Source organism: Anoplopoma fimbria, chromosome 6, assembly GCF_027596085.1.
Source record: "Anoplopoma fimbria isolate UVic2021 breed Golden Eagle Sablefish chromosome 6, Afim_UVic_2022, whole genome shotgun sequence".
Lineage (NCBI taxonomy): Eukaryota > Metazoa > Chordata > Actinopteri > Perciformes > Anoplopomatidae > Anoplopoma > Anoplopoma fimbria.
Window position 1 is genome coordinate 6,562,127 of NC_072454.1, and position 19,211 is coordinate 6,581,337.

Here is a 19,211-nt window from a genome sequence, read left to right on the forward strand (position 1 = left end):
AACATTATCACGTGCTTTGTGCTGCCCTCAGACCCACATAAGAGCAATAAATAAAACTCCATCATACGGAATTCCGGTCACACTTTTCTCCATAAAAGGATCCTCCGGTGAGGTGAGAGGATCTCGGTCTCATATATGGCTGGTATCCGGGTAAAACTGCGTTGCTTTGTTTTGTCTTTGTGCCAACTGAGCCCACACACTGACAGCACAGACCCATTTGTTTTCTCTCTTGGCTTGTCAGGAACAGATTTGTGCTCTGACTGAGTCTTGCTATTGTTGGCCTGCTGAGATAGATGGGGTGATTAGTGAGAAGAAGAAGAAGCTGGTTATAGTCTTGATGGTGCCCCCATGTTTAGTGGTTTAGTCTAGTTTTGATGATGATGTGTTTTAATACTGTAGAGAGAAAAACCTGCAGCTTCTCACACAAGCATTCTCTACAAAAACATACAAATCTTTTTAAAAAACACAGTACCCATTAAAATATTAAATATTAAAATACTAATATTGTTTCTCTTTTTCGTATCAAAATGACAACATTTTAGGGATTATTTTAGTTAAAAGTGCATTTCTCTGATTTCTAAAATCAACAATCTGGTTAAATTGAGAAATGAGTAGCTCTAACTGCTTTGTCCGTGTCAAAAACTGCCACATAAGTTTGTTTGGTGTTCTCTTTAGATGTGTGTAGGGGGGGGTAAATAGAAAGAAAAAAAACATTTGAACTCTACAGACCTGATGGACACCTAGTTCTACATCTATTTTTGATAGAGAATTTGTATCTTTTGTGTTCAATCTCAAAAACAATATAATGTAACCAAACACAACTTAAACTGAAAAAGCACCAGCAAGATTTTCTGCTAATTTGCTGAAACAAACTCCTACAATTGTTACAAAACTGTGGGGGATTGCTTGTCTTTGTTCACTCCAAATATATAATTCTGCCCTTAAAGGTTTCTGCCACACGTCGGCCAATTTCGTGGGTCAGGCTTTTTGGTGTGGTTCTTTGATATTGGTTTGGTGTGTCTGGGCCTTATAGGTATTGTTTTACAATGTACAATGAGAGATAATATATTTATTATACCGTACATTCTTCCGTGTGAAAACCTGGTACCTCCAATACCCACAATGCAACTCACGACGCCAGTTGTATGTGAGATTACTGTGTGTTATGCTAATAGCTAATGTAGCCTGGAGCAGAAGTGAGCATCGGGCTACAGGGTTCATCTTAGCTCACTACTTTTTAACTCCCCTCCTCCAGATTTTCTTACTTTTCACTCTTCTATTCTTCAGACCCAACTGATGCAGACTCAAGTGACATCACTTGAGGACAACATTACCTCACACTGTTCTTTCTGTCTTTGATTCCTTCTTCTCTAATGGCTTTAAAGGACTATTAACATGTGCAGTCGAACTCCCTCACACCTGGAAACACATGCTGAGGTGGAACATTTGTGGAGTTCATGAAATCCTCATGAGACACTCATGGACCCCAGAACCCTAACCCTCTAGCAGCAACATCTACAGATCAGACGAATCCTCAGAGGATGAACCCTTTAGATCATGTGCTTTCCTTTGTACAGGAAAGAGAGTCTGGATGGAGACAACTGAATCCTTTTTAGATGTTTGGAGTGTAAACAGGACACATTTAAATCTGTTTGATATGTTGAATAGCTGATTAAAGAGCTGATGAAGATGAAGCCTTCTGCTGCTTCTCTGCGCTGCGGAGACGAACACAGCGAGCAGGAGGACCGCAGCTCCTCCAGCCTTTTGAACGCCCACAGTTACAAAAATGTTGGTGTGTATTGTCGTTGTGTGGCGAGCCGCCCACCCTGTGGCAGATGGGGGTTTGGCCATTCCACGCACACACACACACGCACACGCACACACACACACACACACACACACACACACACACACACACACACACACACACACACTGCAATGAACAGGCTCGGAAACCAAATGCACACACTTAGAAAACACACACTTTCACTCCCACATGCACACGCTCACACACACACACACACAATACACAATTTCAACGGCTCTCAATGTAACTCTCTCACACACACACACACACACACACACACACACACACACACACACACACACACACACACACACACACACACACACACACATACAAATACAAGCTTTCTCTTGTCCTATAACAAACATACACACCAACACACACACACTTTCTCTGTCAAAATCTGTCGAACAAACACACACAAACCCACCCACACACACAATCTTTCTTTTTCCTCTCCTCACACACACACACAGACACACACACACACACACACACACACACACACACACACACACACACACACACACACACACACACACACACACACACACACACACACACACACACACAGTGCTCCATTGGGAAGGTGCCCTGCTTCCACCCTTCGCCCACGCTCCTCAGGGCCGCCGAGGCTCTGGGGGGTTTTTGGTTTTGTGTTTGGTGGCTCGGGGTGTCAGCCGGGGTCCGGCGGCTCGGCAGACCCCACCACGCCGATTAATCATCTGTCATCTGCAGTTTTTGTTAATATGGATCTTTGTCTTCGTCCTGAAACGACGCTTGGGTCGGGCCGGCCGGCCTGCTTGCCGCCTGCCGTCCTCTTTTCCATTTTTGCAACCGAAAAAAAACAAACAAACAGCGTCTTTCTGTGGCTTTCTTTCTCCAAGTCGAAGGTTTCAAGCCGTCATCTGCTCCTCGAAAGAAACGCGTGACCTTCTACACCTCATTTTGACACCTGACATCAAAGATACCAAAGCAGAAACAAAACAATAGACTACTTTTTTCCTCCTTCCTAATGAGGAAATTTGAGGATTTGTACCTCAAACTTCCAACAACTTTGACATAGTCCTTGAAGTTTTCATTATTTGTTTAATGCTAACTGCTGCTAGCTTCTTCTCGCGTTAATCCACGTTTTCATGCATTTCTTAAGACTCGATAAAAGCATTTCTGTAACATCAAGTCTCCTTAGACATCAAATCCTTTCCTTCAGAATTCATCAAATTCGGTTGCCTTTTTTAAAAACTGTGTATTTGTTCGTTTATTATCTCAAGGGCCAGAAATGGGAGTTCTAGATGTTTCAAACCGGATCTTATAAACATTAAGTTCTTCTTTGCTGCATGCAGCAACCCAGTTTCCCTTTGGATCAATAAAGTTTCATTCTCACTTTGCCTTATTTTTTTCGCTAAGTTTAGTTATCTGGTCTATTATTAGTAATCCATCTCTGAAAAAGAAATCCTTGTTCTCTGAAACATGACCCCGTCACGTTGAGTCTTTTCTGTTCTGTCAACAAAAGACGCTCGGACTTTAACATAAACACCATAAATCATCTGATTTCACCTTCTGTGCGGGGATGTTAGGTGTTCTTGTTTTTTAATGGTGGATGACTCGTTTTGGACGGACACACTGCTCCCTGTTCATTTTGCAGCACAAGTTGGAGTTTAAGTCAATAGTAATGTTACGCAATACTCAAATTAAATATTTGACAAACGAGCCACCAAGGCCTGAAAGTACCTGATAATCTTTTATAAAAATATGTTCTGTTCCACCCATAGGTGTTGTTAAGTCTGGAGAGGGGAAACTCTCGGGCTGGTTTAGCCAAACAGACGGCGGGCCGGTTGGATAACAAACACAAAGCACCATAAATCATTCTGATACGCTCCTGTTTTAAATGTGTAGGTGTCTCTCACATTTCTCATAGATATTCTTGATCAACCTGCACATGAGTAAGGGCTCGGGAGGTTTTTGGCGATGAACCCTCTAACCAAGCCGTCAATAGATGCATTGCATATTCATGGGAAACGTATTGACTGCTGAGTGTTGGATAATAGACAGGCACGTCAATGAACGTGGGGCTGCAGTGAAAGGCTTCTACACTATCTCTGGGACCCAGAATGTGTCTTCAGTTACTCTCAGAGCGCGTCGACTGATATCAAACGAGGATAATTAGCTTTCTGAAGGTTTCAAATCAATTTTGTTTGTTTGTGAAGCCGAAGAAACAGAGACGTAATACGTCCTGCTGTGTTGAGATAAATAATTAAAACCTAGTTATTTAAAACGAGTTGGGCCTCGTTCAACAAACTACAAATGAAACACTTTATCTATATTCATTGTTGAAATGAAATTGAAACAAAACATATGTAGCTGCACCACAGTCAACATATAGAGAATTATGCGCTTATTCATAAAAAAAGGCATGAAAACAAAGGAAATGTTGGCAAAATATGAAAGCAGCAACAATAATCAGGCTGCAAACACAAACATATGCAGACCTGCAATTTACTAAATTTTTTAAAATTTCAAATCAAGTTGCTTTTACCAGGTTAATGTTTGACATTGCTGCTCTCACAATAATCTCAGATTAAAGATACAACTAGAAGCTTTCAATTCAAATGAATTTCATTTGAATTATATTTTCTAATCCACACAAAATCTCCAAATTAGATCGTTCAACCCACGTCAAATTAGGGATGTAGCTAACCATTGGTTTCATTGTATATGACTTGATCATTTTCTCAATGAATCAATAAATCTTTTGTCTATTAGAGCGTAGAAAACCCACAACCAGAGCCTGAGCCAAAGTATGTTGTTAACTGCAGCTACAACTACAAATCCTAACATTTAAGAAGCTGGAACTGGAGAATGTTTGTTAGAAGTATTTACTGAAATGATTCAACCATTGAAATAGTGGAAGAATTTCCTCAGGACCAACTCATCGACTAATAGTTTTAGCTCCACAGTAAATTAAATGTCTAAAATTTGCATTAAAAGTAGCATTTATTCTTACAAATTGATGAAAGGAATCCAACTCAAAACAACTTTAGGCCTTTTGTTGACTCCTTGCATCAAGCTTCAATCTATTTCACCCAGAAAACACACTATAGCTACACAGAAGCAACATATTTAATAAAGCTTTTACAAATAACATTGACTATCACTAAATATTTGCATTTACCCTCATTCAAAACACTATTTAATTGTTTATCTTATAGAAGGCTAAAGGCCTATAATTCTGATTGTATTAGACTTTTCTGTTTTCTAGGTGTTTATTATTATGTTATTTAGACACGTTTAGATCTTTGTATATTTAACACAAACATATAAATCTTCTCATACTGAACGATATAAACGTAAAAAGAATATAAAGAGATGCTAAAGTTGAGCATCAGGAGACACAGAACGACCAATTTGAACAGAAATCAAACTCTGAAAAGAAGGGATGTTTCACTTATTTGTTTCTTTTCCATCTTTTTGATGCCACTCGATATGATTTGTACTATGAATTCATTCCATGAAGCTGTTAATCATAAAGAAGGCCCAAGTAAAACTGAGGAGTAACTCCAGGTATCCCTCCACTATCTCCCAGCTTATGTGACAAAAGAGCAAACTCACTTTAAACCTGCAGTGAAGAGAAATCCTCCTTGTCCAGCGGGCCTCCTCCTCGCTCTCCAGAGAGATGGAGGGGTGGGTGGATAAAGAGAAAGAGAAAGAGAAAGAGAAGGAGATGGGGGACGATGGTAGAGGGATCTGAGTCGCTTCTTGAGATGAATGAAGCCCAACGTTTGTCCACAAAGTTACCCGCTCTGGATTTCTGGCTCGCCCCCGGAAAGGGTCATCATCACCCGGGGTCTGAGTGGGCTGCCAATGACAAAAAGATAGAGAGAGAGAGAGAGAGAAAGAGAGAGAGAGAGAGAGAGAGTAGGGGGGGGAGAAACAATACGATTGTTCCCAACTCACTTTGCTTCCACCCTCGCAGTTAAAATTGTTATGGTAATGAAGTGGATTTTTCGCTGGACTGCAGATTACAACAGAGAGATGTTTCTTTGAGTGGAAGTGGAGGCCGGAGGTGTTCGAGGAGCTGCTGCTGCTCTGAACACGAGGAGGATGATGATGATGTGTATAAACATAATATGAATACTAAGGTAGAGGCAGTGGTGGAAGAAGTATTTAGGTCCTTTATTTTAGTAAAAGTACTAATAGAACACTCTGAAAATACTCCACTACAAGTAAAAGTCCTGCAGTAAAAGTATGAAAGTATTATCAGCAAAATGAATGTTTAGTACTTAAGTAAAGTAAGATGTTTTAAACGTTGTTTTACTTATTTATTATTCTTTACTTTGTTATAATTTATTTACTTATTTATAATACTTGTTTTGATCTTGTTTTTGTTTTTTTACTTATGTCTCTTGTGTGCACTATCCTCTCTGCTGCTGTAATCCTGCAAACTTCCCTGCTGCGGGACTAATAAAGGATTCTCTTATTTTATCTTATCTTATCTTATGTTCCCTGTCAGAGTTTTACTTTTACATATGATGTTTCTGCTGCATTAATGCATATGTTGCATTTTACTGCTGTAGATGTTTTTAACTACTATTCTATACTGTTTAAAAGTTTAATCTACAATAATGCATAATATTCTACAAGATCATGAAGCGTTGCCGTCCTGTGAGAACCACGTATCTCTAAAGAGCTCAGAAACAGAGCCCTGTTTTCAGCTTTGTGATGATGCATTTTTCTCAGCGGATCCAAGAGACTATATAAACAGTTTATTTATTTATAAGAAGTACACATAAAGTACTTCATCCTCTCAGTTTCACACAAACATTCAAAATCAAGTCAACCAGAGATACGTGGTTTACACTGGTGATGAAAACTTTAATCTGAAAAGTAACTAAAGCTCTAAAACAAATATAGCGGAGTAAAAAGTAAAATATGTTCTCTGAGATGTATAGTAGAGGTATAGAGTAGTACAAGCACAAGTACAGCACTTGAGAAAATGTACTTACACTCTTATACAGATCCTTAGTTTTTAAGGTTTAAAGTATATTCCAAAGGACACTTAATCTGACCTGTTAAAGCATAATTGTGGGGTTTATAATAAAAAAGATGATAGTACTCTGATAGTACTCTGTGGGCAGTGTATTATTGTTGTGTTTTACTATCTCATTTGTGCTTCTTAGTTTAAAGAACATGCTTTGTTGCGAGCTCCTGCAGCTCCCGTAACAATCGTACGGCTTGTATTGTATATGTAACTTAACTAGGATAATATTTCATTGTTACTTTAGCAAAACACTGAACTACCTTCTGGTTGAAATTGTACAATGAAGTAGTCAATTTTCCATCCAAATCTAGCACAAATGTTAACCAAATTTCCAGAAAACTTACAAAAGAAATGTGCGTGAATATTAGTTCACTGGTTGATGAAGATTAACTGGTGGAGCTATTTCTCCAGTCTGTGCCATTAAACCACGGAAGAAGAAGAAGAAGAAGAGGATACAACGAGATGAGGTCATTAAAAGAGCTCCAGTCAAAGCTCAAATGATGGAAATAAAACCATGATGGAAATGTGACATTTCTGTTTTTTTCAAGTATTAATGTGAGGTAGGTTACAGTCTCCTCATCGCTCTACTCAGATCTGATGTTTTCAGCTCTTCATGCTTCATGTACGTCATCATTTATTCACTAAATCTGTTTTCACTTTGTTTATATCGATACATCAACTTTTACACCTCAAGATGGAGGAAAAAAGTTATTTTGTGATATGAATCAACAGAAAAGAGCATTAGTTTTTATTTCATGTTTGTCTTTGAATCTATCCATGCATAAATATGTGTGTGTGTGTGTGTGTGTGTGTGTGTGTGTGTGTGTGTGTGTGTGTGTGTGTGTGTGTGTGTGTGTGTGTGTGTGTGTGTGTGTGTGGTTGTGTCTGGGGTTGCCAGAGCAAAAAGGGCAACCCCCTCGTCCTCCTCGGGGGCCTGAGTGGGCGGACGGTCCTCAGCAGATGGATTGCTGCTCGCCACTGGTCACTTCATAAACCTGAAACAGATTAATAATATGAATATATAATGTTTGGTTTATTTCTTTAAATTGGTTGTTTTTGGTTGGATTGAATTACAGCATTTTAAGAGTTGATATTACTGAAATGTCTCTTTATGTGTTAATTTGTACCTTTTTGTGTCCTTTGTGTGATTCTGTGTCTATATGAATATTAAAAAAAACATTTCCTAATTTAATTTCAATTTATGCAATTGTTTATCTGTATGTAAGTTAATGCTACTTTGGTGTTTGTTTGTTTTGCTTAGTTATTTTTTTACACTAAAGTAAATGTTAAACACCAATTTGATTATTATATTCATAAATATGATTTTGTGTGTGTGTGTGTGGGTTTGTTTACGATCATGAGTGTCTGTATATGCAAGAACACCAGTGTGAATAATGTCATAACAAGTTCAATAATCTTTTTTATAATTTACATCTTTATTTGGGCATGTATGCGCAAGTGCAGTTGACAAGAGGACCACATTTTTCTACAATTATGATGCTAATTAATAGCCAATATTTAAAGTTTTATTCAACACTCCTTCCTTCTCTCCTAGACGATATTCTCACCCTCTGAATGCCAATAACATTAGTTGTGATAAGCAGTGGTGACAGTAACATTTATTCATAGGCTTACTTTAATTGAGTCTATTCTTTTCATGCCATTTACTTCTGCTCTAATACATTTGTCTGACAGCTTTACTTTACAAATTAAATAATTTATGAAACATGATGTTTTGGTATGAATTAAACCAACCAAGGGTTCAAAAGTCAGACTCTGATTGAGTTTGGTATCGCAAGACTTATGTAAGTGTAGCATGACAGCCGAAACGAAATAAGCAAAAAAACATTTAATGATTCCAGCTTCACCAATGTGAAGATTTGTTTCTTTTCCTTTTAACAATTTTAATAATTGGTATGTTTGGACACAGCAAACATTGTGAAGGGGTCACTTTGGGCTCATTTCTCACTATTTTTACAAACCAAACAATCAATTAATTAATGGAGGAAATAATCAGCAGAATAATCAATAATGAAATTAATCATTAGTTAATAGTTCAAAGAGTAAAATCCTGCTTTTACATTAATGCGTGAGTAATCATGATATGTATAATAACATAAATTTAGATAAAATAATCCTTTATTAGTCCCGCAGCGGGGACATTTACAGGATTACAGCAGCATAGATATAGTGCAAGTATTTTAAATAAGTAAGTAAGTAAGAAAAACAAAATCCACAATAGCTAAATATAATTTAAAAAAATATATATATAAATAATTAAAAATAAATATATATAATATATAGATGTACAGTACCAGTCAAAAGTTTGGACACACCTTCTCTTTCAACTACTTTGAAGAATCTAAAATATAAAACATATTCTGGTTTGTTGAGCATTTGTTTGTTTACCACATAATTCCATATGTGTTCCTTCATAGTTTGGATGTCTTCAATATTAATCTACAATGTAGAAATTTTTTTAATTAAAATAAAGAAAAACTATTGAATGAGAAGGTGTGTCCAAACTTTTGACTGGTACTGTATAATAGTATAACAGTCACAGGGGACATTTTTATACTTTTAATACCATAAATAGACTACATTTTCCTAATTATACTTACTTTACTGAAATTAATCATTAATTAATAATTCAAAGAGTAAAATCCTGCTTTTACATTAATGCATGAGTAATCATGATATGTATAATATATAGACATTTTTATACTTTTAATACCATAAATAGACTACATTTTCCTAATTATACTTACTCTACATACTTGTACTTATGTATAATTTACAATGCAGGACTTTTACTTGTAACAAAGTATTTTTACAGTCATATTACTTCACTAAAGCTTACTTCTCCCAACACTCATTATAATGTCGCCACCTAGTGGACGCATACTGGAACTTACACCAACCTCCCGTGATGCACCGCGGCGCAGCCAATCACGTGTGTCCCGTTCGACCAATGGCGGCCTTTGTTTGGCCGGTGCTCTCCTCTTATTGGTTGAGCCAAATTTAAAAGTACTGTTTGAAAAAATGTTGCCTTGTCTGTGGTATTAGAGCGCCAGAGAGTTCGTCTGTGGACGGAGACTGTTCATAGGAGGAGGCAGTGACATACATATATACATTTTAAATATTCCTGACTGGTGGAAACAACAATAAGAAGGTTTAATCGACGTCATTGGGTGAGTAAACGTCCCTTTGGAGCAGGGCCAGTTTAAATGGAAGCTAACTAATGCTAACTAATGCTAACCTGTGGTGTCCTCTCTGCAGCCATGGCTTCACACAACCTGAGCGGACTGAAACGGGACGAGAAGGGCAGAAACATCCAGGTGGTGGTCAGATGCAGGTATGTGCAGGAAAAACCAGAGGAGCAGCTTGTTGTGCACAGATGTGTGACTTTAAAGGAAAGGAGCAGCTCTGCAGGGGAGAAACCCTCTGTGACGTCACAGGTGGAAGTCCTGCAACAAAGTATCTCTTTGTGCAGATTAATAGTTGTTTTTTTGAGGGTTATGAGCATCCTACAGAACAGCTGTATTTGTCAGTAGACATCCTTTAAGGGTTTCTGGGAGACAGGATTCCTATTTTATTGTATTTTAAAAATCACTCTGTCACATGATGATGATGATGATGATGATAATGCATGAGACATAAATGATGTCCTGCTGTAAAAGGTTGAACAACCACTCAGATGTTTTATAGTGTGGAGTAAAAGAACGACACATTCATTTTTAACTCAATTTCCAGCATGTTTTTAAACATCTATCAACAGATGAATAGATCATTTATTGTTCTCCATTAGAGTAACATTTGTTTCCACAGCCTGCACACACACATAAGAGCAATTAATGATAAAAAAAGAAACGTAGCCACAAGGAACATAATGCAGTCACTAAAACATGAGTCCATTGAGTCCACCCTGAGCCTTCCACTTAGCACTTATTGTATTCGTATTAGTTTGTTTCTATACTTTTGCTCTGGTTTATGCTTTTAGATGCTTGTTTAAGAAAGAAGATGCACTTATGACTTCTGGTGACTAGTAGTTCTCTTGAATACCTATGTTGAATACACTTATTGTAAGTCGCTTTGGATAAAAGCGTCTGCTAAATGACTGTAATGTTCTCGCTGCGGTCTGTTGAGGGCAGTGATTGGAAGTGGAAATGAAGCTCTTACTGTAGCGTGCTTTTGTTCCTTATATTTTTTCTTTTTAAATAATACAGATATTTATCTGCAACCGGATGAGAGTAAAGTAAACGTTTAGACTGAGGTCGCCTCCTATGGGAGTGCTCTGCGTCTGATTGCAGTGTTGATGAGGGCCGAGAGGTTGGGAGCAGGGAGGCCGATGATTTTTTAAAGGCATTGTGTTGTGATTTTTGAGGAGTTTGTACCCTCATGTTGATGGTAAATGTGGAACCGTAGAGGAGGATGAGCTCTATGATGCAGAAAGTGTGACTGAGATTTTCTTGTGGCAGCGTTGGTGGATCTCTATACTGTGGTGATTAAAGCCGAGTTTATTGCCAAGGGTTATTCCAAAGTACATGAAGCTCTTCACCATCTCAACTCGCTGCCTGTTGATGGAGGTGTGGCAGTAGGACGTACTGGGTTTATTGTAGGGCCGTACAATATATAGCAAATATAGATATCATAATTATTTATCACCATTATTCATTCATTTAAGCAAGAAAGTCTTTTATTGCACTTTCCAATTTAAATAAACAGAGAACATCTCACACTGACATTCACATATTGCTTTTAAAAAGAGCCGAACACCATCCAGTCTGCATCTATCAAAGTCTCCCATAATGAAAAGGTTTTGTTATGTTTTTTCTGTACTGCTTATTTGTCCAAGCTTTTATACATAACCTACATGGTTATTTTTTGGTAGCTGTGGTTGTTACATTAACCTGTCCACCGACCAAATGACGGCATCGCTAAACCCAAATCACAGTTATGATGATATTCAGAAAAAAAATCGCATACGTCTGTTCCGTGTCATGTTTTTTTAGGCCTTTCAACACGATGGAGCGCAAGTCCTCCTACGGGGTCATGGACTGCGATCCAAACAGGAAGGAGGTGAACGTGAAGACCGGAGGGATGAACGACAAGGCGTCAAGAAAAACGTACACGTTCGACATGGTGAGTGGATGCAGACACTTTGTCTTTACACTCTTGTCTCTTGTCTCTAGTGGTTCACATCATCAATTTCAGCAGTCACATTCTCCCAATCTTTCAATCATATCATATCAATAATTTAAGCTTGTGAACTTAATATTTTGAAACCAGGACCTTCAGCATTTAGATCAAGCAGTTTGTGGAAAAAAGCTGTCAGATGTAGAAGCTACAGCTTTTATTTCAGTTGGTTAGATGCATGTTTAATCAACATTTAGGTAAATATAAAAACTTGATCTCCATCTCTAGTAGTTAGTGACATAAACCAGTTAATTGAATGGCCGCTCTGTCACGCCATGATTAATGTTAAGGAACTTATTTCAGAAGTCCACTGGAGATTTCTTTACATTTTAAATATAAAAAAACTTTTTCAACAGGTATTCGGTCCAGCTGCCAAGCAGATTGAAGTGTACAGGAGCGTTGTTTGTCCCATTCTGGATGAAGTCATCATGGGATACAACTGCACTGTTTTTGCGTAAGTGATCTGCTGCACAGGATGATTTTTAAGGCTTCAGTAAAATCTTCCTTTTTTTGTTACGTGTGTTCTGAACTATACTTAAATAATGTGTTGAATTGCAGTTATTATTAACATGAAATAAAAACTTGTTGATTTGTTGTTCAGCTACGGGCAGACTGGAACAGGAAAGACGTTCACTATGGAGGGAGAGAGGAGTCAAGACGAGGAGTTCACCTGGGAGGAGGTAAGAGAAGAGCCATGAATCACTTGTATCTTTGATGCTTTATCAGATATTGTTTAACACAAATCAGAGAGTAACATAACTTTAAAGAGCAGAAAATGAGCTGATTTAACCGTTTTGTGTTTTTAGGACCCTCTGGCCGGTATCATCCCCAGAACACTGCACCAGATTTTCGAGAAGCTTTCAGAGAACGGCACCGAATTCTCCGTCAAAGTCTCTCTGCTGGAGATCTACAACGAGGAGCTGTTCGATCTGCTCAGCCCCAGCGAGGACGTCACCGAGCGGCTGCAGCTCTTCGACGACCCGCGGAACAAGGTAACTCGTGATGGCTATATCTGCCGTTATGATTCTAGGATGTGTCTTGTGAAAGAAACATGCAGCTCTTGCATCCATGGTGTAACATTTTGGATCAGTTAAAATGCAGGCTAAATGGGGACGTTGCTGCATTTTGTTGACATTTTTCCTCCTCCTGTGAACGCTGAGCTCTGTTCTGACGGTTGTGTGTTTTGTGTTTCAGCGCGGCGTGGTGGTCAAGGGCCTGGAGGAGATCACGGTTCACAACAAAGATGAAGTTTATCAGATCCTGGAGAGAGGGTCAGCCAAGAGGAGGACGGCCTCCACGCTCATGAACGCCTACTCCAGGTACTCACTGAGAGTAAACCATATTCCACACTTCCAGATGAGTTCTGTACGACCAATATTTACCACTGTGGCTGATTTGTTAACCATTTCCCTCTCGTGTCTCTGCGTAGCCGCTCCCACTCTGTGTTCTCCGTCACCATCCACATGAAGGAGATCACTATGGACGGAGAGGAGCTGGTGAAGATCGGCAAACTCAATCTGGTAATTATCCTTCATGATCAATGGGAGACGTTTTCTGCTGGACGACTTTAAACCAGTACCTGTGTCAGGTCCTTAGAAAAGACTCCCAATTTTTCATTCACAAAGTAGAAAATTGCAGCGAACAACGTTCCCCTCTCCTCCCTCTCCTCCCTCTCCAGGTGGATCTTGCTGGCAGCGAGAACATCGGGCGTTCAGGTGCCGTGGACAAGCGAGCTCGGGAGGCGGGAAACATCAACCAGTCTCTGCTGACGCTGGGCCGAGTGATCACCGCTCTGGTGGAGAAAAGGCCTCACATCCCGTACAGGTAGAGTCACCAATCATTCGTGAAATCAAATCTAAGAAATGAGCATGCATCGTTTTGTATTCAGGCCCTAAATGTGAACTCTTGTGAATTACACTCTTTTGCTGAGAAACAAAATTCATCTACCACCAACTCTCAAGTTCACTAATCAAGACGTTATATATTTTTATGTCAAAAATGTTTAAATCAAAGATGTGGTTTGTTGTCTAGAAGTAAAATATTAAGATAACACTTAATGCATGAATGTATTAAATACAATCATTTTACTCTTTTATTTTTGTTTCTTTGGCTTCCTTTTTTTCTCTGTAGCTCTCCTCTTTATAGTACTTAACCAGAGAGGAGTCGTAGATCTAAAATAAAAATCACACTTTGAAGTGTTTCTGCTATTTAGTCAACACTCTCTAAAACCACTTCAACACCTGAACATTACACCCTTCTTGAAGAAGAAATGTTGTTGAATTTGTTGCATAACTGTTGCATTGTTAGAATTCCCTAGTTTAAGTAGTTGTAAGTTATAAACTGGCAGCTAGAGGGTACTAATCAGCTGATTTTACTGTTATGAAAATGATTTGTCAGTGCTCTCTGGTGGACAACATGTTGACACTGTTTCTAAATGACCTCAGATCTAGTCTGGCATATCTGTACTTCAGTTTCTTGTTAGTCATGACGCATCATTCAGGATGAGTTATGAGTCTAGCTCAAATTACTAGATAAATAATGTGTCATCTTCCAACAGAGAGTCTAAGCTGACCAGAATCCTGCAGGACTCTCTGGGAGGACGAACAAAAACCTCCATCATCGCCACCGTGTCGCCTTCCTCCAGCAACCTGGAGGTACGTTCTGTTTTCTCTGTGAATATGTGCTTGTGAGACAATATTTCTGTTTTTTAAGAAAAGTCAATTTCAGAGCTCAGGTACAGTTTGCATGCTCATGATGGTGTTATATTCTTTCTGTTTGTGCAGGAGACTCTGAGCACGCTGGAGTACGCCAGCCGAGCCAAGAACATCATGAACAAACCCGAGGTCAACCAGAAACTCACCAAGAGGACGCTCATTAAGGTAGAGATGAGTTTGAGATCTCGATTAGAAGGAGAAAGGCCAAATAACTTTCTGCATATCAGGAAATGTTGTTGTTTTAATTTCACCATCTTTAAATAAAATACTGACTCTCTGTCCGCTCAGGAATACACGGAGGAGATCGAGCGTCTGAAGCGCGACCTGGCCGCCACTCGAGACAAGAACGGAGTTTATCTGTCTGCAGAGAACTATGAGTAGGTCCAACACAGGATCTATTTGTTTTACTGGACACCTTTAACTATGTAACACCTGATTCATCACCAAAACATCTAATCTAATCAAAATATATATTTCTTTAGTTCAATGATGTCATTTAAATGTACAATTCTCCCTTGATGAACTACTTTTGACATTAGTCATTTTTTCTCAATTGCTGTCTAATATTTTCTGAGTATTCATTAACACATTAAAAAGGGGCATTAAACTCAGTTCCTACTCAGAAATAATAAATCCCAAAAATTACAAAAAAAATGTTTTAGCTCAAATACTTCTTTGTAGACAAGACTAAGGATGTTGATAACATTTTAAATCAGTTTTTATATTTATCTTTTATATTCTTTTAATAAAAACTGTCAGTTAGATTGTTGTTAATTCATATATATTAGTTTTTCTGCTGCTGCAATAATGTATTTGAGAGTTTGGCTTTTGTCTCTTGATGATAACAAATTAAAAAAAAAGTGGACTATTAAAAAATATGTTCACTCAGAACACTTCATTTAATAAGACGTAGATTTAGAGATGTAGATTGTGTCGTCTGTTCTGCAGTCACAGATATGAACTGACAGTCTCGTATGTGTTTCAGGACCATGATGGGTCAGATCACCTCTCATGAGGTGCACACAGGCGAGTACACAGACAGGATCGCCGCCATGGAGGAGGAGATCAAGAAGGTACATGAGCCTCAGATTAACTTCAATCATCTTCTTTCAATCGATAATAGGCAACTATTTTGATAATCCATTAATCCTTTCATACATTTTAACTGTGTCATTGTGTATTTATCGGAGCTGCCGTCGTGGTTTCTACCTGCACTCACACTTTGTCCTCTCTGCAGGTGACGGAGCTCTTCGTGGACAGTAAAACCAGACTGGAGCAGTGCGCTGTAGACCTGGACGAGAAGCAGCAGAGGTGAGGGGTCATTAAATATGAAATCCCTTTTTAGACATATGAAAATGAGACTGCAGGAGTTTAAAGCACAGTATAGATGTACACTTTAAAGAATGGATGTTTTCTGTGGTGGTTTCAGGTTGGAGGAGACGAGTAAAGACCTGCAGCAGACCAAAGAAAAGCTGAGTCAGGAGGAGTTTGTCTGCTCGGAGCTCACCTCCGTTCAGGAAACTCTCTATGACACGGCGGGACAGGTACAAACAAAATAAATGTCACTGTGATCAGTACCAAACACTCTGAATACATTAATTCATTTTCAAATTATATTGTTATTATTGTTAATAGTGAGGATTTCTCAGCAGGATGCTCTGAATATCATTTAACATTTTTATGTGTTCTGTGTCGTCCTTCAGCTGCTCAGTACAGTGGACGCCAGCACCAGTGACGTAACCGGTCTCCACGACAAGCTGGACAGGAAGAAAAAGGTAAAAACTTTTTAAGGAAATTAATACCTTTTTTTTTTTTTTTTTGCCATGAAACTGAAAACAGCTTTCTTAAGTGAAGTTCACACCACACGATTTTCATCATTGCCAGAACGCTGTACACAACTGATACACAACTTGCCTCCCTTTAATCAGTCTTGAATATAGGTGAGAAAAAATATTAGTTTCATATTAAATTGATTAATCTTTCAGTATATATAAAAAAAATACCAGAATTGTGAGAAGAAGAAAAAAAACATCACAAGCTCAAACGGGTCCAAAACCCAAAGACATTGAATGTTGTTTAACAAATTCAAAAATCGGTAACATTTATATTATGTTTGAAAGGGTTTGTAAGATGTCCGTAGACCTGCATGCACGTCCATTTAGCTGACAAAACTGGGGAAAAAAAACCTTGACGTAAAGTTCACAAATATGATCTTCAGTTGACGGATCAGCTACACTATCTGCACCTTTATGACGTACCATTGGTTTTATCAGGACTAACATGCATACGTGTTTTAAAAATTGCAGGTGGAGCAGCACAACACTGAGATCCAGCAGAGCTTCTCTCAGCGGATGGAGGGAGCGCTCGGCAACATGCAGCGCTGCGTTCAACAGCAAGGAGCCAAACACCACAACATGCTGAGCAGCTACTCACAGGCCATCGGTGAGACCAGAGAGCTGCAGGGGTCAATTCTAGTAGTGGAGATAAACATGTCAAGTTATCCTCAGGGGGGCGCTAGAGGAACATTAGGGTCATTAAAATCTAAATTGTTTTCATTTTACGAGCAGGAATGTGCTCTTAAAGAAGGTAATATTAGTTGGCAGATTTTAAGACCTAAATTAACATTCAAAGCAGACTATTTATGACTTAAAACATGTTTGGAATGGATCTTTAAAATATTAAGAGGGACTGAGGTTGTTGTTTTTACCCTTAAGGACAAAACTAATGTGATTCTATGGCAAGACATTTACTTTTTTCTGTCTACCTGGAGGTTCAGTGTGTTATTGCACCAAGCAAATCCTATTTCAACTGCATTAATTGTCATGTAGCCATACAAATGCAAATTGTTTTCTGATGTTGACTTTACAAGAAGGGTCATGGATCACCAAAAATGTATCAGAGGGTTCATTGAATATTTACAGAAATTTTAATTGCAGTCTGGTTTAGAAAAAGGGAGACGTCAGTCGGCAAATTTTTGATTCCATCCTCGTAAAATAAAGAAAGTCGGCAAGAACAGTAAAGTCTTATATTACACCATAGTTTAGGGAAGCGTTTTTTCTCAGAGAATCCATCAAATTTTAATTGTGTGTGTGGGTATATATAGATGGCTAATTCTGTCTTTCTCTGCTTTTTCTATACAGACGGTGTAGTCGTGATGAACGAGGCGGCGCTGAAGGGAGCGCTGACCACCGTGGAGTCCTTCGTGGGTGGAGTCGGGCAGCTGGTGGCCGAGGGCGTGACTCGCTGTCAGGACAAAGTGCAGCAACAGGAGGCGCTGTGTCTGCAGGACAAGGAGACTCTGCTGCAGCTGCTGGTGAGGACAAGGACGACTTACACAGTTGAATAGGCAAGATGAGGGGGTTTGAAGGATCATGTGTTTGGTTTGTTTTGGGAGTGTAAAGGCCAAAGTAGTAAATGTTCAGTTTTCCTCAGACTTTTATCCATATCAGGGTTGGTAATCCCTTCTAAACAGCACTTGGATCCTTGTGGTGAACATGAATCCTATTTGACGGCTTTCTTTATTATTTGTGTGTGTAGGACGAGCATCGACAGGACATGGAGGAGGTTCTGGTGGCTCGGACTCTGATGGGTCTGTCAGCTGTGAAGGAGCTCAACGACACTCTGAGAGCCACCGTGGAGACGCAGCGAGCTCTGGCCGACAAGGTGAGTTAACTTTGAACCTTTTTGTCTCATAGTTTCTGTCGTGCACCTGCGCCAAACCTCCTTATCATTTTCCTTGTCTCCTCTCTCAGGTGGAGGCCATGAAGGAGGTGGGTGTGTTCTTCAACGGTTTGGTTGGGAAGCTGGCGGGGCTGCGGGAAGAAGCCGTGCAGAGCCTGAGCTCACTGCAGGCTGAAAATGACAAGCTGGAGGACGAGATCAGACAGGCGCAGGACAGACACCAGGCGGTAAGAGCGAGACACGATGCAGATTCTTCAGCCCTAACTAAAACTGTGTATACTTCCACAGTTATTTTTCTATTTTAAAACATAAACAGAAGAATAAAAAACACTCAGTTGAGAAAGTCATCATCATTTTGAATTCAACCACAAGCTGAGTTCAGGTTTCTGCAGTAAGACATTTATTTAATACAAAACTATTTTCAAATCTGAAAGTATGATATTGAATTTCTGTCATTTGATGTATGCAACCCAAAACTAGCATCCATCATAACAGATTAGACTTTGTTGATATTGGAGCTCTTTTTCCCATGACATGAATATTGCGCATTTGTGTAAATGTAAAATAAACCTCCATCACGTGCTTTCTCCTGTCAGGGTATGAAGCAGACCATGCAGTTCCTGCAGGACCAGCTCAACCTGCTGACCATGGAGGCCCAGAAGGACTACACTGATCTGCGCTCTGCCACCAAAGCTCTGCAGAAGCCTCTCCAGGTTCTCCAGGAGAACATCAGCAGGTGAGTGACGGACAAACAAACACCTGGAAGGTTGTTTTT

The 19,211-nt window shown here is 39.2% G+C and overlaps 1 protein-coding gene across 3 annotated transcripts in view; it reads left to right on the forward strand.

The window, feature by feature from the left end:
* Positions 1 to 9,888: 9,888 nt before the first annotated feature.
* The window catches only part of kif11 (kinesin family member 11), a 34,315-nt gene continuing 24,992 nt past the window's right edge, over positions 9,889 to 19,211 (forward strand). For 2 of the 3 annotated variants that reach the window (XM_054600849.1, XM_054600848.1), the window contains exons 1-21: positions 9,889 to 10,036; positions 10,125 to 10,200; positions 11,858 to 11,987; positions 12,398 to 12,495; positions 12,643 to 12,721; positions 12,848 to 13,033; positions 13,236 to 13,360; positions 13,471 to 13,561; positions 13,720 to 13,865; positions 14,599 to 14,695; positions 14,825 to 14,920; positions 15,044 to 15,132; positions 15,741 to 15,828; positions 15,993 to 16,066; positions 16,185 to 16,299; positions 16,459 to 16,530; positions 17,062 to 17,197; positions 17,896 to 18,068; positions 18,293 to 18,418; positions 18,508 to 18,663; positions 19,033 to 19,172. In XM_054600849.1, the coding sequence (XP_054456824.1) occupies positions 10,127 to 10,200; positions 11,858 to 11,987; positions 12,398 to 12,495; positions 12,643 to 12,721; positions 12,848 to 13,033; positions 13,236 to 13,360; positions 13,471 to 13,561; positions 13,720 to 13,865; positions 14,599 to 14,695; positions 14,825 to 14,920; positions 15,044 to 15,132; positions 15,741 to 15,828; positions 15,993 to 16,066; positions 16,185 to 16,299; positions 16,459 to 16,530; positions 17,062 to 17,197; positions 17,896 to 18,068; positions 18,293 to 18,418; positions 18,508 to 18,663; positions 19,033 to 19,172 (2,291 nt within the window). In that variant the 5' untranslated portion in view covers positions 9,889 to 10,036; positions 10,125 to 10,126. The remainder of the gene's footprint in view (positions 10,037 to 10,124; positions 10,201 to 11,857; positions 11,988 to 12,397; positions 12,496 to 12,642; positions 12,722 to 12,847; positions 13,034 to 13,235; positions 13,361 to 13,470; positions 13,562 to 13,719; positions 13,866 to 14,598; positions 14,696 to 14,824; positions 14,921 to 15,043; positions 15,133 to 15,740; positions 15,829 to 15,992; positions 16,067 to 16,184; positions 16,300 to 16,458; positions 16,531 to 17,061; positions 17,198 to 17,895; positions 18,069 to 18,292; positions 18,419 to 18,507; positions 18,664 to 19,032; positions 19,173 to 19,211) is intronic. The other variant, XM_054600850.1, reaches the window with a different exon arrangement.